This window comes from Salarias fasciatus, chromosome 9 (genome assembly GCF_902148845.1).
Source record: "Salarias fasciatus chromosome 9, fSalaFa1.1, whole genome shotgun sequence".
NCBI lineage: Eukaryota > Metazoa > Chordata > Actinopteri > Blenniiformes > Blenniidae > Salarias > Salarias fasciatus.
Genome location: NC_043753.1, coordinates 8,795,229 through 8,821,860, shown reverse-complemented (window position 1 = coordinate 8,821,860; position 26,632 = coordinate 8,795,229). Strand labels below are relative to the sequence as shown.

Genomic DNA, 26,632 nt, shown 5'->3' with positions numbered 1-26,632 from the left:
TGGATGGCATGATCCGAGCAGAGATCAGTCTGTAGTCAGCAACTTTAGCAGTCAAATATTCTATTAATTGTTCTGGCGACTGATCACGATTAAAAAAAATAAAAATAAAAAAATAAACAAGTTATTAAATTATTTGAGCTTACTTTAACAGTGATGCAAGTCAGATTTAGATACTAAAGTATTAGCAGCTTTTAGCTGGTCCAGGGTGAATGTTGCTCCTCAAACTGAGAGGACGAGTGTGGATTTTGAGCACTGTATTGCCTGCAGCCACGGGATGAATGCACAGGAGCAGCATTTCCACCATCTACACTGTGTTGGAGCCCAAGCATGTCATTTCCAACTATTAACGGAGTTGGAGCGTTTTCAGAAAGTTCCCCCTGGCAAGCCGTTTTAAGTGACTGTGAGCATTGTTCGCATATAAACAGGCATTGAAAACAAACGTTTATGGGGGCTGAATGTGTTCACTTTTCAAATCCTTCCCATTTTTTAAGTCATTAATTATGAATTGATAACTACTAAAATATATATATGAGAAAGTCATTTTGAACAAAGACATCTTCATTTCATAAAAGCAGAATGTAATTAGAGATTAAAGTATATTTACTGTCAAACATGTCCAATGCTGCCAAATTTGTACTGTTACCAAAATCCTAATTACATTTTATGTTTTGATTATGTTTCAAGAATTTCAACTTTTTATTCAGACAGAAAAAAAAAATCATTTTTTAAATTATATTTTATTTCCTTATCAAATGTATGACTAATATTGAACTGAAAAATGTAACACTGAGTTTTTAATAATATTCATAAAAATCAAATACATTTGACTATATTACAGACGGTCTGCTCAGAATATGTCCTTCATAATGATTTCTCTGCCTCCCATTAAAACCTTTGGTACATTGTGCAGTAGCACCTGGGAAACTGCTAAAAACAACATCAATTTTGGACGGGATTTTCATTCCTAATTGCCATTTCACTGGTGGTAGTCGCTGTCAGAAAATTTTACTGGACTTTGCTCTCAAACCTGAGTTGGTTTCATTCTGAATAATCAACAAGTAAATGCTAAAAACATCATTATTTCTCCAACTTTCACTTTCCACATGCCGCATTGTCACGAAATATGCGTAACTTAGAAACACAAGCAGAAATCCAGTTGCCGGGGGTATTTACCGCATATCACATCAAGCGAAGATTTTCATATTCAAGAGCTGATTGTCAATAGCACGCACTCAAAGACTTTCATTTGTTTTCTGTTCCCATCGCTGTAGTGACGGCTCCACAGCGTCAGAGCCACTTAATTAGCCTCTCCAAGCTTCCACACTCACATTTTATTTATTTTTTTTTTTTAGAGCTGTCTTAAATAATCAAATAATGAGGCGCTCGGGTGAGAATCGCCCCGCTGGCTGCAGTCATTACTGTGGAAGACAGAATGTAAACAAAAAGAGCAAAAAACATGATGATGCACATTTGTGAGAATAGAAAATTACTAGACATCAAGTTGTGGAAGACACTTATATTAGCTGATGAGGTTATTGATGAAGTTTTTTTTTTGTTTGTTTTTTTTTCATTTGTGGTCCGTACATACTTTCTGGATAATTGGATTCTTGCAGTGTCAGATTCTGTTGTTCAAGCATGTCGGACATAATGTGATGGCCAACTTTTTGCTGTCCTCCATGCTTAAGATGGTTTAAAAATTAAAAAGAACAAAAAAAAAAAAAAAAAAAACATTTGGCTCCCTCAAGAAAAAGGCTGAGAACCACTGGTCAACATTACAATTTCTGGAATCACAAAATCCGTACACTGGCCCATTTTCCAGCCTCATATAACAACTGTAGTGATAAAGAGGAAATCAGCATCATTTCACTTCACCTGTCAGTGGCCATAATGTTATGAGTGACTGGTGCATTTGTAAGAGCTGTACTTGGTGCGTGTTTCAAAGGTTTTTTTTTCCTTCTCCCTCTTCATCCTCTGAAGAGTCTTTCCTCCCTTGCTGAGGAATGTGAGTTATCTCCCCACTGCATCACCGTGATAAGTACAACAGAGGTGGCAGCTGATGGGAAGACCATTACTGGATTAAAAAAAAAAACCTTTTGATCTGCATGTTGAGCGCAAGATGTGACATTAAAGCGGCCGTCTGTAACAGCTGTGCTTTTTAAACACAACAACTTTGGTACATCGTGAAAACCTGAAATAAAACACTGAAGGAAAAAGTGGGGGCGGCGAGAAGCGGTGGAAACATCCGTATCACAAGCTCCACAGCTGCTGATTACAACAGACACCTTCGAAACTGCCACAAAAAGTAAGAGCGGCTGCTGCCATTAGTCCAGATTACAGAAATTGTAGGGTGTTCGCTCTCTTTTAGCTCTCTCCTCCAGCTCACTCGCTCATATCTAATTTATTGCCATCTGCTCGGCCTGGGTGTAAATCTGAACGCAGTCTGACTTGTTCGCCCAGGCTTTATCTGTTAACATTTAGCAATGTCTAATTAAGCAAAATCGGGGGAAGAGCGCTGGCTGAGAAATGCTGCGGCCGGATAATGGCAGTCATAACAGTTTGGGATATGTGCCTGTCACAGCAAGCAAATACACTTATTAGATCAGGGTAATTAGAGGAAGACAGCAGTTGTAATAAGCAGAAGCTGCTCAGCCGTGATTAAAGAGGCCAACTTGCAGTTCATCAGTGACTGCCATTTTTTTTTTTTTTTTTTACCCCCATAAAGTTTCAGCGGTGCGGTTCACTGCTGAAGGTCACGAAAGGTAAAATTGTCCAGTCTCCATTGAAAGACTGAGGGGAAAAAAAGTTTGAATGCAAATGCACTGTTGGATAATCAGATTGAGACAGCACTAATTAACTGTGCCTGATCAGCAGCATAATACTGATTCACCACTCAGTGTTGAGCTTTAAGGTGATGTAACATCTACCACGTACAATCAGAGCAGCAGAGCTGAAGGAGGGGGTTGTTTCTTACGGCAATGGAAGATTCATCACAGGGAGAAGATAATGACCATTAATTCACAGAAATTGCTGTTTGCTGTAGAGATGACAGACTCAAGTAAAATAAGTTCAGAGAGTGGGGGCTTAAGGCCTTTACATGTGAAGTTTTCATGTTATGTCATTTCACGTGTGTGTAAACACACTGAGGGCTATATGCAGATACAGGGTGTACTCTGGCGTTTTCCACAGCTAACTAACTGGTCCAGTCAGCTTCCTGGGATGGAGGGATGAATGTCGAGTATGGATAAAGAAGATAGTATGGGTGGATGAACTGAATGTATGGCTAGTTGGATGAAGGTGGAGGGGCTAATGGCTGGATGGATAATGGGCAGATTGTTGAAAAGCTAAATAGAGAATGCCAAATAGATAAATGCATCGACAAAATTAAGTGCATGTGTCTGTAAAACCATTCTGTTGCCAGTGTGTCACTCGTTCCACCTCTCTGGTAAGTTATATGGACTGACCACCTGTTGATGAAATTAAGGAAAATGGGAAGGAGTGGAAACAGGCTTCAGATCAATTGCTTTCCTTCTACATCTCCATTGTAATCCATATTACGCTCCTGGACTGATGTAGCCATGTGAACCAGGACTATAAATTGCTGGAACACCTCCTCAAAACCTTATTTTAGCACCTTTCTTCTGAAGATCATTCTGAGGTGCCAGGTCTTTGTGGGACACCGCCTTTAATGTTCTACCTCATAACTCAGTTCATACAGTGAAAAAGATGAAAGGCTTTGAAAAGTGAAGGTAATTCCAGAGAACCAACAACTAAATGATGCTTAACCAACCAAAGGTAGCACCTAAATGGTTTCTCCTCGATGCCATTAAAGGCTTTATTCCATGAGTGGTTTTAATGTGTTTTGTTAAGGAGGACATCATTGGCTCCACAAACTGCAGGGGCATTGTGGGATTTAGGGAATTTATTTCTTATTTACTTAATGTCTGGCTCCCCATCAAACCACATCATTAAGTAAGTTTTACGAACAGTAATTCGGCCGTTTTACTAAGTTTTTGACTCACCACACATCCTTCACAAATTGCAATGTTTACTTTGGGGTGTAGTTAAAATAACGTTCATGATGCTTTTACCCAGAAAAGGATAAAGTGGCTTAGAAAACGGATGGATAGGTCAGCTGTATGTGCTTCACTTCTGTACATTTTGTGTATTTATAGACATTCCAGTGCTATAATCTCTTGTGTTTGTGCCTCAACACCTGCAAAACTCAGCCTGAATGGCAAAGGAGGACACTGGATGAATTCACTCATGTTTTTTCTTCTTTATTTCATTATTAGATGAGTGCTGTATTTGTTGTAACCTCAAAATGAAAAGTTAAGCACATTGGTAAAACAAATTAAGCACTAATTTTGCCGTCAATTAAATCAAGTTCCAAAGATCAAAGTCCCACATCCAAAGTTGCAACATCCTTCGGCCCTCTTGCTCGACCTGGAAAGTTGGCGACACACCTGCCATGCTCAGCTCACTGGTGCCCTCTTGTGTCTCCTCCGAAAAAATGACTAACATGATTCTGAACCAAGAAAGAAAACCTGAACCATTAACTCAATAGCCACTCTGTTAACAAACTCAAAATTTCCCAACTGTGAATGTTAATTTCCAAGTTCAAAATCTCTCTCTCTGTGATCCATATGATGGTGTATTAAAAGTATACTTCAGAGAAGTGCTGGTAAATTGAAAAGTGAATGAATGAATTGAAATTCATGAAGCATGAATTATATTATGAATGAATCCTTGCACATGACTACAACCATTTAAAGTACTCTTTCATATCCATTGATACAACCTGAAGTAACATGGTTAATAAATTACAAATAATATTAGTTTGACTGATATAAACCTAATTGCATTTGGTTAAAAAAAGATGTTAAAAGTACATTTCAAACTGAAAGTCTCTAAAAAACAAAAATAAACCAGTTATTGAAGAGTGACTCATGTTCTGTGCTGTTTAGGAAGAGGATAGCTAATTTTTTTTGAGATACACCTCCAATTCAATCTATGAATAGTTCTTACTTCTGGCTACCAGTGACCTTGATTCTTTCATTTCATCCTATTCATTCAAGGGTTTATCATTGACAGTGCTCATTAATTAGTGGATTAAAACTTGAAAATGAAATGGTGACCTCTCGGGTGGATCCTGCCTTATTGTTAGACGAGATACACTCTCTGCAGCCCTGACCTGGATAAAGTGGTAAGGAAGATGAATAAATGAATGTTCAAACGAGCCACAATTCATTCAAACAGGATGTTTTACAGCTGTAGCTCATGGTTAGGCGCAGAGTAAAAGTGAAGAAATGTGTTTTTGGTAAACTGTGTATTTGTTGTACAGATGCTTCAAGGCAGTAAAGCTTTCACCATTAGAAAATCTGATTATTTTATTTGGACACTAACACTAACTCTGACTGGACCAGGTTGACTTTAATAGTGCATTTGTTCAAACACATCTGGACCTTCAGCTGCTACCAGCAGCATATTAAACAAGGAGCCGTTTGACTTTTTGACTGAGATTTTTGCGCTTCTGATGCAAAATCATTACATTAAGAATAAAGGAAATATTTATGAAACAATATTAGGTCAATCCCTGCAAGTTTTATTAATCACAAATTTCATTCACCAACATTAATCACACAAAAAGAAGCCATCTTTTTGGAAGTGGTTCAGTTCTGAAAGTAATTTACCTTTCCCACCTCAAAGAAACGTTTAACTGAGGCTCGATGCTCTGTATCCTCCTTGTTATGATCCAACTTCTATAACCTTGTCTGTCAATAGTTGGCATTGCCGAAAGCAAGATTTAATGACCCACTGAGCAAGACAACAACAGGATTCAATATTCAACCCTGCAGTGTTTCCTCCTTTAGTTCAAACGGAAGCAGTGGGGGCCAGCCAGCTACCTTGGCATGCACCGACTAACCTGTTGTAACAAGTACAGCCAGATTCCCCCTACTGTCAGGTTGACTGGTAGGCTTGTTGTCAAGCTGTGAACTGACAGGTCTCCACAGTCACACCTTTTATTTCATTGTGCATTCACTCACTTGAGATTAGAGAGCAGCGGTGGCTGTGACTCGGGAAGCGGGCCATCGGTTTTGAGCTGTTCTACCATCAAGGGTACATCGATTTCGCTTCTTTTCCCTCCACTGGTGTCATCTCTCAGATTATCCACTGTACTTAAGATTTTGCACGCAACGCTAACGTTCACATCCTGCGCACCGATCATGAGTTTTCCGTCTAATCATAGCCTTTCACGGGCTCGATATGTGTTGCATCATAGGTTTCGTAGGCAGGGGATCCAGACGCATTCACACTGGGGAGAGCTGAGTCAGTGTGGTGCTGCTTTTATTGCCTCGGGCCAGTTTTGTCTCTACAGCTAAGCCTTCCATATCTTCAGGGTGGAAAAGTTCAGTTCAGAACAGAGAGGCAACCTTCGTTCAGTGGGACACGTAGCAGCTAATTTATTTTTCATCAGCGGATTATATTCAAGGTGATACACCATCTCGGAGAGCTCTCGGTGAGATGAAGAGTTCCTAAATGGACAGAATTGAACTGAACAGACGAAAGCACCTCTTCTGAGGGTATAATCTAGTCTGTTTTCTACAACAGTGGTACGGTGAGAATACTGGGAGAGCAGGTAATAGAGGGTTGCAACAAGATCTCAGAAAAGAGCTTTTATTTCCCCCTCACACACACACACACACACACACACACACACACAAAGGAAATATATTCTGAAGGACAAACCAACTGGCAGGTATTCAGCAAATTTTGGGTTTCCACCTAAATAAATGATGAGTAGCCAACTGATTTATGTCTGAAACAAGATTTTGAATGCTGACAAACAAAAAGGCTATCTGCAGCTTTGGGCACATTCTAGCTGAAGATTTTATGATGGGAGCTTTTGAGGACAACACTATCATTATAATTGGAATTGCTGCAGCACTGCTGGAAATATTCCAAGTACTGATGAAAACACAACCAGAACCTGAGCTCAGTTCACCCACAAGGATAATTGTCATACAAAAGATTCAATGCCCGATTGAAAAACAGTTTTAATATTTTACATTACATGTTAAATTGCCAAGTTTAATTGTTGAAGATCTTACAAGACATTGATCTTTAAATGTATATTTAAATTATATCTAACTTATATCTGTTATTACTGTACATATGTGTCCGTTACTGTACATGTGTCTGTTGCAAGCGTTTATTTAACTTATCTGTTATTGCTATAGTATACATATCTGTTCGTCTTAAACGTATATCTTAATGATCTCATTTGTGTCTGCTGATGTATATCTTTATATCTGTTATTTACTTCATTATATCTGTCTTAGATCTTTATGTAAATTATATTTAATTTATATCCGTCAGTTTATACCCATTACTTAATTATATCTGTCTTAAATTTGTATTTAAATTATATTTAATATTTAGTTGTGTCGGTCGGTATATTTATGTTATTTAATTATATCTATCCTAATTTTACATACAAATTATATTTCACTTTTCTTTGTATGGTTGGGCTTTGTATTTTTCTACTTTTCTTTCTACATTTTTTTGCTGCGGCAACCCTGCAATTTCCCCATGCGGGACAAATGATTCAATTTCAATTTCAATCTACAGAAAAGGTCCAACTGAAAAAGATGATTTTCAGAGCTTTTAACAGATGAGCTTGTGTGTACTTAAGGGCGGATTTCTCAAACTTTTACATTAAAAGCCAAAAAGGAAAGCAGATACACTTAAGGTCACATTTGTGCAACAACATAGAAATGGACAACTTTTGTTCATAAAGTAGTTTTTTGTGTGCAATTGTTGATATTTATCTTTTATGCCCGTACCTGTATTGTTTTGTCGCATTTACATTTCACCAGGTTTTCCTTTTGTTGTGCATTTTTCTGTGTCCAAAATTGTGTCAGGGGTTGGTTTGGAGAGGACACAGGAGGACACTGGAAAGATAAGTGTGGTAGATGTGTCGCTAACTTTTCAGAAAGAGCAAGAGAGCCTGGCCTCATTAGGAGGATCAGAGGCAGGTGTGACGGTTTGCTTGCCAGAGGGACTGACGCGCTGCTGGAGAGAGCAGCCAAGCTGAGGTGCTTCAGTGTGTGGAAGGCTTTGGAGACGTCATCGGTAGTCATTTATTTGATCACCTGGGTGTTTAATGACGAACACAGGAAACGATTCAGCTTCATCTGATTTAGTAGCAAGTTTGAGTTTAATTTGACTTGCGGCAGTGGGTTTCAGATTATGCACATCCTGACACATGGTTTTCTGACCTCACAATTCCTCACCATTTGTCAGTGTGTTGCAGCAGTTGGGGTAAAATTGGTTTTGATTTTGTGCTAAGTTTGAAAGAGCTTTGTTTGGTGTAGAGGGATTTAACATTGCATGTTAGAGTTTAATCTCTGGAAACTCTTAATTGAAATTAAAACAAGTGCTTGATTTGTTTACTTGTGTGGTTATCCTTTCATGTAAGGTTTACAGCTGATAAAGCCCTCCTCACACTCGAAAATCAAATCAGCAAAATAAAGGTAATCTGGTGTCCTCCTTTGCATTCCAAGCTTTTTCCAGTTCTGCAAACACCTGCGCACAAACAAGAAGAACTTCACATGTATTTATATATAGTATGCAAAAGCTGCTGTTATATGCAGTGCATCTAATCTGAGCAGAATCACTGTAATGTAGAGAAGGCTGACCTTCGGACTTTTGCCTTTTTGCCCATAAAGTATTCTATCTTTTCAGTTCAGGACAATCCTAAAGCTATAACAACACAAAAAAGGACAGGAGATCAGGTGGTCACAGCCTTTTATGTGTTCCATATCTTTGGGAAAACCAATACATTATATTAGATTGGAAAGTGTTTTTTCTTTTTTTTTTCTTTTTTTTTTTTTTAAAGAATTTTATCCAGTTCAGAGTTGTGAAGTGCTGAATTCAACAGATGATCAGCGAAGGCTGGGTGGAACCTGGACAGGTACGCAGTTAAACACAGGCTGGAAATTCACACAGGTAGGACATGCAGAAATCACACAGAGACACTCCCAAGACCAAACCAGAAATGGGTATGTTGTTGCTATATGTGACCCCAGTGCTCACCACAGCTTCACCAACAATTCAGGTTTTAGTAGGTTATATGTAAAGCACGTTGGTCGGTTAAAAGTCTGCTCTGTCACTGACAGTTTTTCAATTTGGCAGTGATTTACCATCAGAGTCGTCGACTCATATACCTCCCTCTGACCTGAAGATGTCCTGTTGAGGCTTTAACAGGTGTGATATTTGAAAAAGGCAGAAAGGAACCGTCTTGACTTTAATTAGAAAAGCTCACACTGACCTGTGTTTCAAAGGACCGGTCAGAATTTAGTCTGTTTCCTGGATCTTCTGATATGATTTTTCAGGCGAAGTTCAAGATCAAGGAAAGCAGTCTTGTTTGTGAGATCGTCACTTTTGTGGTTTTGAAGTGGACACATTTCAAGACGCACTCACACACGGGATGAAGAAGAGTGTGATGTAGATGAAGCATTCTGCGCAGTGTAACAAGAAGCGTACATCCTGTCTGGAACACAAACCATACGCTCTGCAATAAATATAATTCAGTTTCCTCGGGCATTTTTTTTTTTTGTAAACCACTTCAATCATTCTGCAGTTAATAGATAAAAAACTGCAGCTCTGTCTTTCTTAATTGAGTTTCCCGAACTCACTATATCTGTTTATTTTTAAGTACGTTACTTTGTTCCACAAGTAGTGCCTTGTACTTTAGGAGTGTTCATAAATCCGGTCTGCATCCTGCAGTCCTCCTTTAATGACTCCCATTTCACAAGCTCACCCCTGTTTTAGAGGTTGCCACACAAGAAATAATTAACCCGCTAATATATATTTTAAATACTTTCGCAGTCTTGTCATTTGCCTCTTCATTATTGTTCGTCTCAAGTAATTGAGTTTAAAGTCCACCCTCCTCCTCCTCCTGCTCCTTCCAAAGTCAGTCTCTGCCAGTGCAATAATCAACAGATAACTGCAATTAAAAGCAAGCAAAACAACAAAAGGGCTTTGAGTGTTTGTGCGTCTGTAAATCAAAGGAGCTGCTGGATTCTCGTGTGAGATAACATTGTTTTCTGTATGTTAATGGATCAAAAGCTCTCTCACAGAACTGTCACAGAGAAGATCAAGTTGGCGACCTTGATTGAACCACCTTCAAGTCTGATGAGAAAATGTGTGCAGTAAGACTTAGAGGGGATGAAAAAAGTGTTAGTCGGGGGAATGGGCTGCAAAGACATTGTTTTTGCACGGCTCAGGCAGGAGAAGACAGTAATATCATTGAAGCCCTTCGGGGAGGAAGAGTGGGAGGAGAGAAGTGTAGGTGGAAGCAATGTAATGAAAATGGGAGTAGCAACACAGCTGGCCAGTCAAGCTAAATTATCAAAGAACATCTCATGCGTAGGTTATAGCACAGCCGATGAAATGAAAAGTGAATACAAGGGCGCTGGTAGATACCTGAATACATGCAGTCGAATGCAGTGCACCCTGGACCCGGGCATGCCGCGGGTCTGAAACACTCCATCTTTTATTCACTGTTGTGAATATGGGGCTGAGTTAAGCAAATATAAATATCTGATCATTACTATGCTATGCAATAATGATTCTTACACACACAGAAGTATATTTGGTTCAGGTTTTTTTTTTGTTTTTTTTTCCCTTCTTCTTCTTCTTGGATCCAGAGGCTTCAACTGTTATTACATCTGGACATGCTTGATTTTGTGCGAGATATGAAATGCTTGCGGCCCTTCATTCATCTTCTATACCCTGCTTTACCCAAGTTAGATAGTGAGGAGCTGGAACCGATCCCAGCTGACTGTGAGCCAAAAGCAAACCACGACACTAACTGTAGAAGGGATGCGATGACGGGACTGTTCAGAAAACACATTTCACGGAAAAGTGCACTGTTTTCACATTTTCATTTCAGAAAAGCTTTGCTTTTACGCTACTGCAGAAACACCAAAAACTATGTAATTATCATGCCAGGCCACGAGTCGTCACCAGGTTCATCTTCTGCACCGCTTCATCCAACTCGGGCACATTGTCATTATGGACAAAGGCAGGGTACACCCTCAACAGCTCTCCAGGCGATCCCAGAGAACACAAACACTCTCTTGGACTCTCCACAGGAAAGAGAAAAAGTTTTGGTCATAAATAACCCCGGTGATTTAAAGTAGATAATACCATGACTGAATGTCAGTGGTGCGTTCTTTGAACTGTAAATGAAGACCAAGTGAAGGAGACCGCCATCTCTCACAGAGTTCATTAGAGCACCAAGACAGTAGGCCAAAACATGTTTTAATCGTAACAAATGAAGACAACTCTCATTGCCAAGACTATTTCAGTGATGAATGTGCTTTGATGCCTACTAAAACGCTACATCGACAAAACCAAGTAGTCACCACCGGGTGGAGACTTAGCAGAAGGGGGCTTCGGTTGTGTCTGGGGAAGTTCTTTGGGAGGTATTTTAAGACTGTGACTAGTTGCTGCTGCTGCTGCTGCTTTCCTCGTCTTTAATGCTTTTGTGAATGCACCTGCTGCTACAGAGTTCATGATGGTTCAATTATCTGCTGAAATAAAGCTGCAGGAGTCGGTGTCTGGCCCACCTCGGCTCCCTGACGCAGCACAGCTCTGCTTTACCACGGTGAGGCATTTCATCTGCGTGCCACCGAAAATTAAGGTGTGCTTATATGTCTGCAGCCGCACCGAGTCCTTTATAAACCCGATTGCTTGAAGCTACTCAGTAACTCGCCTCAATCCTGGATTGAGCTTAATGAAAGATCAAAATTAAACCTTTCTTTTTTAATGGCCAGAATAATTCCCATCCTAACACCACGGTACAACCTCAAGTGTTTTTGTGGGTCCACAAAGGTCAACAGACCTGGGTGTCTCCTGTCTAGTAGGTCATTTAATATTGATTTCTGGAGGTGCATTCTTCCAATAAAAGTTTCATGCAGATGAATTATTAAAGCTCAGGAAACTAATGGATCTGAATGAAGCAAGAGGAGCCACAAGGAAGGCCAAAATCAGTTATGAGTCCGATATTAAGGTTTTTCACGGTTCTTGACTTTCACAGAAACTTGCCCCCAAAGGAGCAATAATCTGATTTAAGTCAAAATGGATGAGGAACCTGTGGGTACAATTCAAAATGCATTGACCCTCATTGTGCCACATTTGGCCATGAGGTTTTTTTTTTTCTTCTCCCCTCTCTTTCTTTCAGTCTGTTAAAAGACCAAAAACACAAATGCTTGATCCACCATAAGACTGCCGTGGGAGAATCAGGGTAAAATACACAGGAGACAAACACATTTGCCACTGTGAGCATGATTCACCAGTTACCCTGAAACACAAGCATCCAAGACTGAACTTCCAGGCGAAAAGTGGCTCACACAGGAAAAACATGCAAAACATACGCAGAAAATGTCGAAATCCACAATCGAACTGGGATTTTCACTCACTTGAGAGAACTAATTGCTACTCCAAGACTCAATCCTTTCAAATGAAATCATGGTCACACACCAATGTTGTCAAAGCCACTGAAAATGCAAGTTTTTTTAAAAAAAAAATACACTTCCAAGGTGGAACTTTTCAAAAATGCTTAATCTGTATGGAAACAAGGGAAAATGCAACTTTTCTGAAATGCTGCTACAGCAAATGTGCACCATGTGTTTTTACTTGAAACATTGTGTAAATGGAGCCTGAAAGTTTCTTAAAAACACCAAGTACATGTTGCAAAACCAAAAAAAAAAAAAAAAATCTTAAACATGTTTGTGCTTTTCCAGCCTGTAGGCACCACGTTGACGACTCCTGCACTACATCATTGTGTGTTGCAGCTAAAAGACCAAATATGTGTCTTGTAATTTCTCAAAAGTATTGGTGAGTTTTTATCGTCAGTGAAATAAGCAGGGACGGGAAAGATGGGAAGTATTGATAAAACGAAAAAGCATGAAAAAGCAGTTCTGTTTTCCTTCAGTTAATTTGACTGAACGCATTAACTGTGTGTGCCATGTGTTTTATATCATTGGGACTTGATACAGAGATAACTTTTTTGGAAGAATACATCAAAATCAATAATGTCTTATGCTTTTGCATCTGTACCTTCTATTGACCTGAATTATACTCACACTACTGTCAAGATATATTTTAGGAGTCCCTTGATATTAAAATCTTGTTATTGAGGGAGCCCAAGCCAAGAGGCACAATACTATAATATGAGTGTTTGCAAAAGTGTAAATTTTCCAAGTTAAACATCCGATATGTAATCAAATGTGAAAGAAAGAATCAGCAAAGCAAATAGACACCCTCCTGGCTCTATTTGAAGGGTTTGGAATAGTTTGTCTCGCATTTTGTTTATGTAAATACTCACAAGCAACAGTATAATCAGTCTGGAGTATGATGTCAAGCACTCCTCGAAATAATGTGAACTTTCCAACAAGTAAAATAAAACTAAAAGTTCAAGACAAAACAGCCTCGGAGTGAGTTTCTGCTGCAGGGTTCACGATGTCTTGATTCCTCCAGACCTCTCTCACAGCGCTGAGGGCAGAGTAGAGCCACTGCCCCTCTGCATTAAGAGGAACCTGTGGAGTTGGTTGGAGTTTGTTGATCGGTCATCTCCATCGGAGGAGTATAGGGCACGTCCAGTTCAAACCAAGAGACTCTGTCTCCGTCTGGACTCAGCTGAGGTTCAATGCAGGATCGTCTTTCTGCTTCTGGGCTCCACTGAGGATCATAACCCCTGAGTTTACGCTGGGTACCCTCCCTGAAACAACGCTCAGTGGTATTTGACGACAGTGGAATTTTAAACCTCCGCCTTTCTTTAACCTTTAGGCCAAGCCTACTTAATTTAATACTTGAGAAATGAAGCACGACAAATTGAGTTGGCATTTTTAGTCACACTAACATTACTTGGTCAACACATGACCTCCTTACATGAATAGCGCTCGTTGCATGTTTCTACCTCATGTGGCTTGATGCCTGCAGAAGGACCACAGTGTTTTGAAGGGAGATGAACTAGACATGAAATCCCCCAGTGTTAAAGGTCTTGCAACTTTTTTCTTTTTTAAAAAAAAAAAACAGCCTTGGCGAGATCCAGCACACTGCACTGTGTTTATAAAGGAAAGCAGTCTGACAGGTGACAGCCAGAAAGCACAGTCTGGCAATAAAAACCAAATGTGACAAGGTTAGGTTTGTCACAGCAAGAAATACAACAGATGTCAACTTTTCTTTCCTCCCATCCTCTTTTATATGAAATGTCAGTCACTCCATCATTCCTGCGTTTTCACGACACGTTCCTGCAACACAGAGCAAACCAACCGGGAGCCTGTTTCAACACAAAAACACTGAAGAAACAAAGGAAAGAAATACTACTGTGTTGAAATTGTTAAAGGAAACCAGTTTAACCTCATTAACAATGTGAAAAAAAACTGCCTCTCTCTTCAGTTTACAGTATATATTAGTTCTATTGCACATCCATAAACAGTAATTTATAAAAACAAGTTTTTCCTCCTCCATTTAGTTCCCCGTATCCCGATAAACCAGTGTTCAGCTATCTTTCATCACATCTTTGACATCAGAAGTTTAGACAGATACAAATATTCAGAGCCAGGAGACATGCCTGATCTTATTCTGGAGCAGTGAAAGACAGGCAGCTCCTCAGATGAAATGAAACAGCCCCGTTGCCCCAAGGAAGCCGAGAAGCACCACTGTTGCACAGGCAACTGCTGTCATGCAGGCAGACAGTTTTCAAACATGCAGGGCTCCAAACCACCGTTTGACCCCCGTGACTGAGGCAGTGTGGAAACTAGAGCTTTACTCTTAATCAGGATTTGACAGCTTTCTCCTGTGATGTTTGCAGCGATTCAGCCTCATTCTGTTTTCCTTTTAAGCATAACTTACATCGATCAGGCAGTCCCCGTGGGATCACAACCTCACCATGCCTATGCCGAACAGGGAGAAGGGTAGCGACGAGACGAAGATTGAGCTCTGGACCTCCTGGTTGGGGTTGGCTGGTGGGCTAATAACCTGCACCTGTGTAAAAAAAAAAAAAAAATAAATAAAAAACCTGCGCATTGCAGAAAGGCAAACTCCCGCTGCCACTGTGCCCCATTGTTGAAGATGATGTACAAAATAGAAATTTATCATATGAAGGCTGAGTAATCGTGGCTAAATCAAAAATTGTTCAATTTGATCAAGACTGAAATAGCAAGTGTTAAGTAAAGCATTTCAATGTCATTGAAATGAATAATCTTATTCAATACTTCTTGCTCTATTGTTGCACTTTGAAGTGTAAAGCTTTCATCTTAAAAAAAGAAAAAAATCTAACTCCAAAGAGGTTTCTCATTCAGCAGTCTCAATGTGTTTCCTGGAAGCAAAAGTTACTTAAAATACACCAACCACCCAGATAAGTATACAGTCAGTATACCACTGATGATTGCATTGATGAAACTGGTGTAATTTTTACTCAGAAATAGACAACTAAATGTTTGCTAAAGTGAATGGCTGAAGCTTTCCCGATCAAAAACAGAATTAAAAACACTTTTTGTACCACAGATGTCGCTTCATAACAAGCAGCAATGTGCACCATAAGCTGCTGCTCCTGGACAATCACAACAGTCTTCAAGTTGACCACTTTCTTAAACATGGAGTTGTGGAGATGCATTCTCTCAAAATATGGTTTGTACCTTTTTTTCTAGGAAATGAAAATAGGATGAGCCTGAACACAATCGTTTTTCTTTTGACGAGTCCAACTAGCCATAAACCATTACTCAGTAGGGAGAAAAACTAGTCGCAATGAACTTCCCTCTTAAAATGTCTCAAATGTAGTTAGAAGTACAAATAAATTCCGACCAAGGTCTGCCGCGGCTTGGCCAAGGTGCAATATATTTGCAGTCTGGACTTAAACAGGAGAACCTCCGGCTCTCACATGAATCCTTCATGTACTGTCCTTTGAATCAGTCTTAAAATGCTCAAGGAAAACTCACCTGATTTGTAGTTGTTTTTTGGAATGATTATCTACAAGGGGATGAAAGTTTCAGGATGCTCCTTTCAGCTCATACAAGTCTTAAAATGTCAAGTCTGATATTTCACAGTTCATGCACAGTGAAAATTATGACACTTACTACAGTATATTGTGCTGTGTGCAAGTCGAAAGCTCATTCCTCTCACAAGGATTCAGAATTTTAGGACCTTATGTGGCTGTTTGTGTGATTTATACACAAAACAGACTTCAGAAATGGTGAAATGAGTGTTTCCAACATCAGTGCTGCTGCTTTGGGAGATTAAATTAAGCACTCAGTCACTGGAGTGGTCTGCTTTGTTTCATATTGACCCCAGCGAGCAGCGAGCAGGGTAAAAACTGCAATTTGCCTTGATTACGTCTCTTCGTGCATATTAATAAAGCGTGAAATTTCAGCTGCGGCCGTGTTTCCCTCACTGTGCATAGGACACTAAGAGTAGATCTGAGTGAACCATATCAGGTCCGTAGAAAATTAGGTTGAAATCGGAGGTGAAACTGTTACCAATTCATTGGGAAACTGAGGTTTGAAAACCGTCCGAGAAGAAATACTGAAGTTTGGGTACTGTATTCATTTGTTGTTGTGAACTACTTCAATAAAGTTTGGGTTTCTCAGATTTTTGGCCATTTGACAATTAGTATGAGATATAGAACTATGGGATTTACTGTCTTTTTTTTTCGGTACCGTCATCCGCAACAGTTACTGTGGAAAACGTACTTCTCGGAGTGACCGTGCAATACTCCTTCAACAGCGTTGCTCATGGGGGAAGAAAATACTTCATCACTTCAATTGCTAATATATAATCAGCTTATCTATTGACATAAAACTGGTGCTTGATTTCTGATATGTTTCAGATCTGCCAAGATTGTTTAAAAAAAAAAAATCCCACTTGGCTTATTTTGTTCTTCCTTAGTGGGGTCTGCTAACAGCCTAATGAATAATAAGTCTTGTGAACAGGTTGAGTTAATGCAAGGCTTTAGTTGTTTATCTGGGTTTTTTTTTTTTTGTTAAAAAAAAAAAGAAATTTAGCAATGGGTCTAACACTGCTGTTTGTATTGATGCTAGAAAACATGCAATGCTGTTTAATACAAATTAAAAAGTGTCTGCCAAACCCTAAATCAAGAAACTTACTTCTTCAGGCAAAAAAAAAAAAAACAAAAAAAAAAAAACATTAAAAGCAGCTGAATATGTGATTGCATTGGAGTAAACATAAAAGCCACCACAAACTTTTTCAACTCTGGCCATACACTCGGCTGAATTATGCCAATGCACCTTATATTCTAACTTTTATTTTGATTAGAGAAATAAATGTTTCATCAATAACCATGCCAGAAGAGAATACTAAATTACCTAATCAGGTCCCATTTAGACAAAAATATCCAAAGCCATGTGTGTTGTTGTTGATCTGCTCTCACATGTACAGAAGAGCTATTTGCTATGGCCGTGGTTGCATGTGTGGTTGCAGCATTTCAGAAAAAGTTGGGTTTTTTTTCCCTTGATTGTACTCGGATTGAGTTGAAGCGTTTTCCAAAACACATTTTCAGTGGCTCCGAACACTGGTGTCATGTGATTTTCACATCACTCATTTGGAAGTGTTCGATCTTTCAGTTCACAACATCCACAGAATGCAAACAAAGCCACCTCCAGCAGAGCAGTGTTCTTCCAGTTGTCAGAGACCAGAAAAGAGCCCATCATCACACTTCTTTCCATGAATCAACAATTCACTTGACACCACATGGTGCACATTTGCAATTGAGCACACATGCAGCTTTGCTGTCACATCTAATGAATCGATATGACCATATGTAACAAGGAGATTTTTATAGCAACAAGGCGTTGGGATGGAGTTTTATAATTAATATCTCTGAGCACAAGCACCGAGGTACTGTGGCAAACTCCCAGTTTGACTCTGTTCATACACATTTTTCCACACCTCCCATTCACCCATGAAGAGATGAAAACCATTAAATTAAAATAAAAGAAAAAATAAAGTCAAATCAAGTACTGAACCAATGTGAATTAATCTCTCAGAAGCTTAATTCATTCTCTGGTCTCTGTGGTGGAAAAGCAGTAGCAGGAACTGTGGTAGAAATAAGGCTGATGTCTCCAAATGATAATAATGTGGGCTTCAATGCCCTTTGGTAGTTAAACAGGGATAAAGGATAAACAAAACATCTTCACCCATCAGGAGATAAAGCAGTAGGCAAAACAAAAACTTGATCAGATGACTCATTTCTCCCTTCCATTCCTGGAGCCAGTGCCTTTCTTTGTCATGTTTATGGCAGCCTTGACGAGTAATAACTTTCTGTGGGAGTTTCTGGTGGGTGGTAATCGGCACCGGGCAGATCAGCGAGCCATATGTTCTTTGATTATTGCAGGTGATGTGTGAGACCACTGTCAGCCCGGTGCGTTGTGTTATCTGAAGTAGACACATGGGTCAGGGCTCACAACCCAAGCCCGACATATGCTAATGAACTCCTCTCATAAAATATGCATGGAGCCCTCCCAGGATCGTACAGTGGCAGAGGCGTGATTTTGCAGGAATTATGGGAACAGTCATTTTCCATTATGTTGGGACTAAATGAGGAGCGACCTGCAGGAGAGGCATGTCTGACCCGTGTCAACGCACTTCCTGCCAAATCTGTTAAGAGAACTTTGCCAGATCAGTTTTGACTTTTAAGATACTGCGGATGACAAAGAGAATAAATGGATCTGGGTGCGAGACGTAACCTCGCTGAAGTAATCCTTCCTCTGAAGCAGACGTTGCACGGCTGTATAATTAATCACAGACAATGATGTCAATGAGGGCTCCAGTTATGAAATTAGAGGCATGCTGTCCTTCATTACTGTACGGCTCATAAGTGCATTAAGGAGGGAGAGAGAGGAACAATAAACCAGGTGTGGAAACCATTAGCTCCATTTTTCATCCAAATCATTTGTGGTTGCCTTCTCTTGTTTTAAGCGCAATTAAGTGTCGGCTAACAAGACCAGAGCTGAATACTTGAGTGTTGACACGCTAGTCGAGTTTGTAAATAGGTCTGAGCAGGAACAAGTGAATAGCTTGTTTCCTCTATAATGAATAAGGTTCAACAGAATAGGCTGATACTGTAATATTTCATTCTGTTGCATGCAAAGGGTCTGATGAATAATCTAATCTATAATAATAATCTAATTCTACATAACTCACCTGACAATGATTAAAATGTAAATGATTTACACATCCTGAGTATTCATTCAAGTGATTAGTTGGGTATTTTTTGGTGGGAGGGGGTTCAAAGATAAACTCAAATACATTTAAATTGTATTAGACTAACAGTAAATGAAAATCTTTAAATCAACATATAGGAAAATACTTTGAGGATGAAAGTTTTATTTTGCTGTTGACTGTCTTGAAAAGTGTCACGTTTTTCAAGCCTCCGCATACACAAAGGTAGACTCACAACCAAGGACTGTTTTGACCATTATAGCTGTTGGATTTTGAGCTTATCAAAGGGGAGGATGTTCACACCTGTCCTTTCAGTTTCCTCCACAATTGCTGAAAGCACAACTGACGCTGCAAAGTGTCCTTGAATACATGTCCAAAAATTGGCAAACGTATATCCGACCAGCCCTCAATTGTTCTTGAACATCTCTGAGATCACCAAAAGCAGAAAAGCAACACTGTATACTGTCCATAATGGTCAAAACAACAAACCACAATACAAAGCAGCTTTGAAGTCCTTTTTTCATTCTCCCTGAAGCACATATGATCACCATGCTGAAGCATTCTTGGCCACCTCTTCAAAACTTCCCAAAAAAACTGTCCTTGAATAATTCATAGACATTGCTTAAAGAAACCACTAATGCTAAATGACACGAAAGTATGGTGCTTGCTGTTAACAGGCTGTTTTGTTCTCACAGCACTGTGAAACATTTTGTATGGATGTAAAACCCCAATACCACGGGAGCTAAAAGATTTCATATAAGTTCCCTGATGGTGTCAGATGTTTCCAGTTGAAAGATTCTTTTGTACCCGAATAAACGGTTCCCAGAGTTAATACAATACTAGACTCTGCTGAAGGTCATAGTGTTGTAGCACAGTGATCTGGCGAATTACCAGGAACACACACTCCCACACATACACACACAATGAGTGTAAGAGTGAGTGCAACTGAGGACAATGGACATTTCTGAATGTGGAAGCTGATCTGCGACTCGGGAAGATGGAGAAATCCATCTCATAGATGTGTAAAATAAAACAGTCTCTGTATGATGGGCTGTTTCTTCGCTTGCACCAAAACTCAGTGGACTGAACACCCAGTGGTGAAGTCCAGGGTGTATGTGTGCGTATGTCCTGGACTCCCTTATTTTTCAGTCAACATTGCATAGACCCACTTTCAAATGATGTACCACTCTGCACCGTCTAAAACGTCACATTGCCTATTTTTTTACCCCTAGGAAGATGAAGGCATGACCTACAATGCTCTGCCGTAATTGGTTGGTACTCACCGCATTCGCTGATTTGATTAGTTCATGTCTGTTTACTGCGCAACATGAGGGCTGACGAGCCAATCAGAGGCAGAGTAGGACGAGTCATGACAAGGCTAATATTGCTGATAAATTAGACCAACATTATGTGACAATGAGGAAATAGTCATTTATTTTCACTAAATAGTGTCATGTTACAGGCCACCGTTTCTAAAAAAAACTGTTTCTCTTGCACCAATCGACCACTGCTGATACCGCTACTGGTATAACCCTACAACATTCAAGAAATGCTAATAATTTAACATACACATAAATAACGCCTGAAGTCAAATGCATTTGAGGATAACATCTGTATTCAACACAAATGAAAAGGCCGAGCAAATCAGCTCACCATTCAGGAAAGGTGACTGCTGCTGTGTGAAGAAACATTTTGTCAATTGTCCTTTCACAAGTTTTCATAATAAATATATTCCCTTTTGTTCTTTTTCCTTTGTCTCTTCCTCTGTTTTTATTTTTCAGCATTGTATTGATTTTGTGATAGATTATCTAATACATCCATTTTTCCGCACCCCAATTTGTGGATTTTTGAACATCTTCCTTGAATCCATGTTCCAGACATTTTTAATGCACTACCAGGCAGGATGCACCTTGGACTGATCCGTTGTCCATCAGAGTACAAACACAGACAGACCAACGACCAAACTGAATTCCCACAGACAATGTTTGAGTTATGTACCAACTTTAAATGTGTGTTTTTGGCCTGTTGACAAAATCCAGTACCTGGAAAAAACCACAGGAAGCCTGGAATCAAATCAGTCTAATTTGATTCAAGAGTGCTAACCACTGCTCCACAGCAGATACTAGTTGGATATGTGAAAGCCACATTTAAATGAAACTGTTTGCCGTCTTGTGTGTAAAAATGGTAAACAGATCTCAATTACATAGCATTTCTTTTTTTTCCACTGCTTGCGGAGTCCCTAAGCGCTGTAAATTGTTAGTCACACATACACAAACACAAACACAAACACAAGCGTTGGCTGCCACAGCTTCACCTCCATTGGGAGCAATCTGAGGTTCATTGTCTTGATCAAGGGTACTTTACCCAAAGATGGAGCCTTACGGGGGATTGAACCCACAGCCTTGTGAGTGAACCTGGCATATCCACTGCCTCAGCTGTCAATCAAGCCATTATGCTTCGTTGATCACCCACAAAATGTACTCAAACCGACGGTGCAATCAGTTTGCATGATTGTGCAATTTATGTCTCTTTATTGGGGAGCTCAGTAAATCAGGCCTGAAGTGTCCCTGGTGCCGTGTCCTGATTTTTGTCACGATAACGTCCAAGTGTAGAGTGTTTTGATGTTAACCAAAACTGTGATAAGTTTCATTCGCGAACATTTGCTCAAGCGATGCATTTACTTTTCATGATATAAATAAAATCCATCATATACTATGCATGCACACATGCATGAATGATGGTTTCCACTAAAAAAACTTGTGCCTCTGCGTCTATTTGTTTCTCTGTTAGTTCGGCTGCATGATGTGAGGACAAAACAATGGAAATAAGCCAAATTGAATATTTCATTATTTGTCAGCTGAATTATTTATCTTCTGTGGAGGTGCAGCTTTCATTGAATGCATGTCTGTCAAACGACATGCTGCAGCGATGGGCTCGATCTCCCGTGGCCACTGGCTGTCAAATCGGGCTCGTCAGCACAGAAGCGTCTGAGAGATGGCAACGCATTTTAAGGAAATCACTGCGAGCGTGCTGCTGTACACTGGCACTTCATACAGTACTTGTGTCAATTTGAGATATGAAGTGCCAATGCATGCATTATCAGCACACGCTTGCCCACAATGCTTTCCTTTTTTGTCAAAATTGAAAGGAGGATTTGATGAAATAAAAACTCCCCAAAAAAATTACAAGTTTAGTGAAGCAAATCATGAAGCTCATCAGCACCCTCTCATTAAGCTGTCATTAAATAATGCATGACTTTCAACCTCTATGGGCAATCAAGGAGCTGTGCGAACAGTGACAAGCCTGCAGCGCGGTGTGTGGCAGCCCGGGACTGGCAGCAAAAATAAAGCCACACTTTTCTCGACAGAGACGAGTAATCTAGCTAATTAGAGCATGGATCCACGAGAACAGGCTGGTGAAGAGGTAATCTATCACCGGGCAAATAATTACAGCAGTTATTTTTGTGCTTGAGAATGGAAGCTGCGGCATTTATCAGTCAGCAGTTAAAACGACAGCAACTAGAAGACAACAGACCACAGAGTGATGCTGAGTCATTGGTGGAAGTGGGACAAGATGCTGATGCAGTAGAATATCTGTTTTTGTTGTAGTTTAATGGGCAACGGCATCAGTGTTTATTCACATACTTCAAATATACCTGAAACTTAAGACTCCCACAGATTGAGCAGCTGAAGACATTTTGTTTACTCAGCATTTTGGCAATATCATTCTCTGTTCAGATGAAGTTTTCAGGTGAATACAGAAAACTTTGGCTGCATTTCGGGGGCTCGTTCAGTGATAGGAGGTACCAAAACTGTTTAAACACATCCCCAAAGGCAGAACTTTCTGAAAATACTCAGCATCCATGTAGCTGTAAGAAAATGCAAGTATCCCACCAAAGTAAAGAGCCAAGTTAATGAAATACTCAAGATTTTTCAAAATATATTGTGTGTAATAAAGTCACAAAGCTTTTAATCCCAATATTGGCCAAAACTATTGGATTTTGAAATGCTTTTGAGTCATTCCTCTGGAGGTTAGCATTTGGCATCTCTGCACGGTATATTCAGTCGACATAATCCATTTGTTTGGCATAATCTGCTGAGGTTACCCTCGTGACGAGTGGCTTCATCGTATCAGGCTACTTCTACCATTTTTAAGCTCTGGACTGAGTGTGGCTACCGAGCACTGCTGGTTCTCTTTCAATTCAGGTTCACACACAAATAAGTTTGTCTGCATGTGCATTGTTTTGTTGGATTGGTTATATGTTAAATGGATTCTCAAACAGTTCAGAGTTTACCTCGCCAAACATCCTGACAAACTGCTCAAACAGCTCATCGTTTCTCCACTCTGTCGCCATAAAAACGCCATCTTCTCCAGCATACATATTCTACACATGTACGTTCCAAGAGCCATGCTAATACTATGTATGGTAATACGCAATAACACTGTCGCCCTTCAGTTTTCTGTAAAAATTGAGGTGCTATAAAGTGAGGAATCTCAAAAGTTCACTGAAAACTTCTTCAAGCAGCTTCTATGATAAGGGGGGTTAAAAAAAAAAACTTGGTTTCAAAGTAGACAGAAAAAAACGTGGATGAGGTCCAGCATTTTACCGTCTGTGCAATCTGCATAGTAATGCTTTAGTGCGGTACGGGAGTCGCTCATACTGTCTATTTCCACTGCATTTGTATTGATTGCAGTTGCTGTGGCTCATAGCAGCAAAAACTGAGGGACAAAACAATGGTGTAATGACAATTTTTCAACGTCCCCTTGTCCGATTATTGGCACTGTGGAGCAGGAGGGAACTGACGAGGACCTAAAAACAGAATTTCCCACGAGTCTACTTGCATTTGGGTCTGGAAGAATATCTCAGATTTGGTCAATAGTACAGCAGCCAGTTTAAGATCTAATGCTGGGAACTGCCTTGGTTTTGGTTGATGAAGGGTATTTAGGATGTTTTTTTTTTGTTTTGTTTTTTTTTTAAGAATTCACTGTTACTTTTAATAGGAAGGTCTTGTTCCATTTTTACAAACTGTTTCAGACACTGGTGCCAAAGTATGAATAATTTCCAAAAAAGCCATCCTGGCTCTTCAACAAACAGTACTGACAGCAGATTTTTTTTCCCCTTTCCCTGAGTGGTTAATGCAGTCCTGCACTTGTACATTTACATAAAAGAAGCTGGTAAATCCTTTAATGCTCCAGATTTATAAAACAAGTTGTCAAGATTTATATGGGAACACACCGATTATACACAGCAATGCCATATAATTTCAAATGGTTTGCATATATAGGTCAGTCATGCAGTATGCACAAAAAGTCTAAATTCTGCTCATAAAGGCTTGTGAATTTTTACTTTATGGGCTGGAAACCACTGAGAAGCAGAACTGCACCATTTGTTTAATTCATTTCCAGATAACCGCACATTTGAATTCTGCCAAGTTACAGTCAATGCAGAGATTTTTTTTCTGTTTAAATTCTGTACGAGTAGCATCAAATGGAATCAGACTAAACGATTGAAAAAAATTGTAACCAGTAGAAAAAGCCCTTTAACTCTTCATTGGTGATTAGTTTTCCTCATTTAAAGATATTGTGGAATCTATATCTATAGAATCAGCTTGCTAGATTGCAGTTCATGTATTGATCCATATTCTATACCACTTCATCCAACTTAAGGTCACAAGGGAGTCCCACAGCAAATTAACCTTTAAAATAAAATTGAGTCCTTTAACCCTTCTTGGACTATGGGCTCAGTTTAAAGAGCCCATGTTTATTTCAGTGTCAGGGCTCAAAGGCAGTTCAGTTTCTGTATTTGGTATGGGGAGTTGGTCTGGATGATGGTGAGCCAGGTGTTTTTAAATCGATTCTCTGAATCTTCGTCAACCTTTTCAAGGACCCAGACGTGGCCTATTAGGGTGCACCGAGGAGGTGATAAGATGTCAGTGGTCCTACTCTGACCTGTCAGCTAAGGGAATCAAACCAGCAACAGCCAATACACTCAAGAGTCCAGGATCCAAACTCTCATTGAAAGACAATGAGTCTGTACGTAGAGTGCCTTCAAAAATCCAAGTGAACTTCAAAGACTGCAAGTCAACTTAAAAATGGATTCTATCATAGGGAATGTGGAGAATTTGGGGGCAGTGGCAGTCTAGAAATGGGATAGAGAGTTGGTAGGTTCCATTTCCACAGCAGATAGATAAACACTGAGGGTCCCTCGGCAAGACCTTTGATCTTCATTTCAGATGTAGGGTAGGTTACTGCAGCAGAAGGAATTTCCCCATGAGGATTAATAAAGTATGATAATTCACACCACAACCCAGCTGACGCTGTATCAGTGTGTTCTGTAATCATGTAATCACAGGTCATCTATCATATTGTAATTTACTGTGTTCTGCTTGTCACCTCTAATATTAAAGAATCATCTCAAATTTACTAGATATGGTGCCACGAGAAAGTAATGACCTACTGCAGTATCCTTATTGAGGGAACATGAAGTAAAAAATACCAGCTCAAAACAAATCTTCTCAAGCTTGTGTCTGTTTCCTTTCCTTAAGGTGATGAGCTCCACAGATCGCTGAGTGGGATCCTGAAAGAGCCGGGGGAAACTGCCACGCCACAGGATCACGCCTCCCCTCATTCCCTCCCCTCACACCCACCATCACACACCGGTTCGCCGTGGCTCCGTTCTCGTCGCCGGACTTTAGCTTGCGGACCTGAACCCCACAGATTGCCAATGCTAACAAGGAACTGCCTGCTGCTGTTCCTGTGGATTCTTGTCAACGAGGGTTCGGTCTCTTCTTTACACCCACCATCGCCGCCACTGGGACGGGGCAGGACAGGGAGGGAGCACGCCAGGAGCTCGGTGGGCCCGATGAGGAATGGGGCAGCTGGATTTCAGCGGGTCAAGAGGGGCTGGGTGTGGAACCAGTTCTTTGTGCTGGAGGAGTACATGGGGTCAGATCCGCAGTACGTGGGCAAGGTAAGAAGCCTTTTTCTTCCCCCTACAGTTATTTATGGTGCTGCAGAAAGTCATAAATCACATAGTAAGGAGCTTGGAAGAAATTGAATTGGTGGTAAATGGAGGGAGCTAAAGAACGTGAGGGAGATAAAACGGGAGAGTTGGAACAAAGAAAAAAGAGCACTAATGTACAGTAAGTTTAAATCTGCTCTGGTTTCCATTGGCTAAAATCATTTTACTATTTATTGAAAAAGATTTCCATGAATTCACAAAATGAACAAGGACTTCACATGGGTATCAAGCATGATGCACTTGGTTTGTTTGCTCATTAGCCTAACTTTATGGACAACGCAACTTTGTACAAAAAAAAAAAAAAAAACATATAAACAAAAGAACAATTCAAATGAGACATTGCAACTACCCCGAAGCCCTGTG

The 26,632-nt window shown here is 40.0% G+C and overlaps 1 protein-coding gene across 2 annotated transcripts in view; it reads left to right on the top strand.

The window, feature by feature from the left end:
- Positions 1-26,632, top strand: part of LOC115394184 (cadherin-12-like) — a 159,236-nt gene that overhangs the window by 33,455 nt on the left and 99,149 nt on the right. For both annotated transcript variants that reach the window (XM_030099401.1, XM_030099400.1), the window contains exon 2: positions 25,794-26,218. In XM_030099401.1, the coding sequence (XP_029955261.1) occupies positions 25,973-26,218 (246 nt within the window). In that variant the 5' untranslated portion in view covers positions 25,794-25,972. The remainder of the gene's footprint in view (positions 1-25,793; positions 26,219-26,632) is intronic.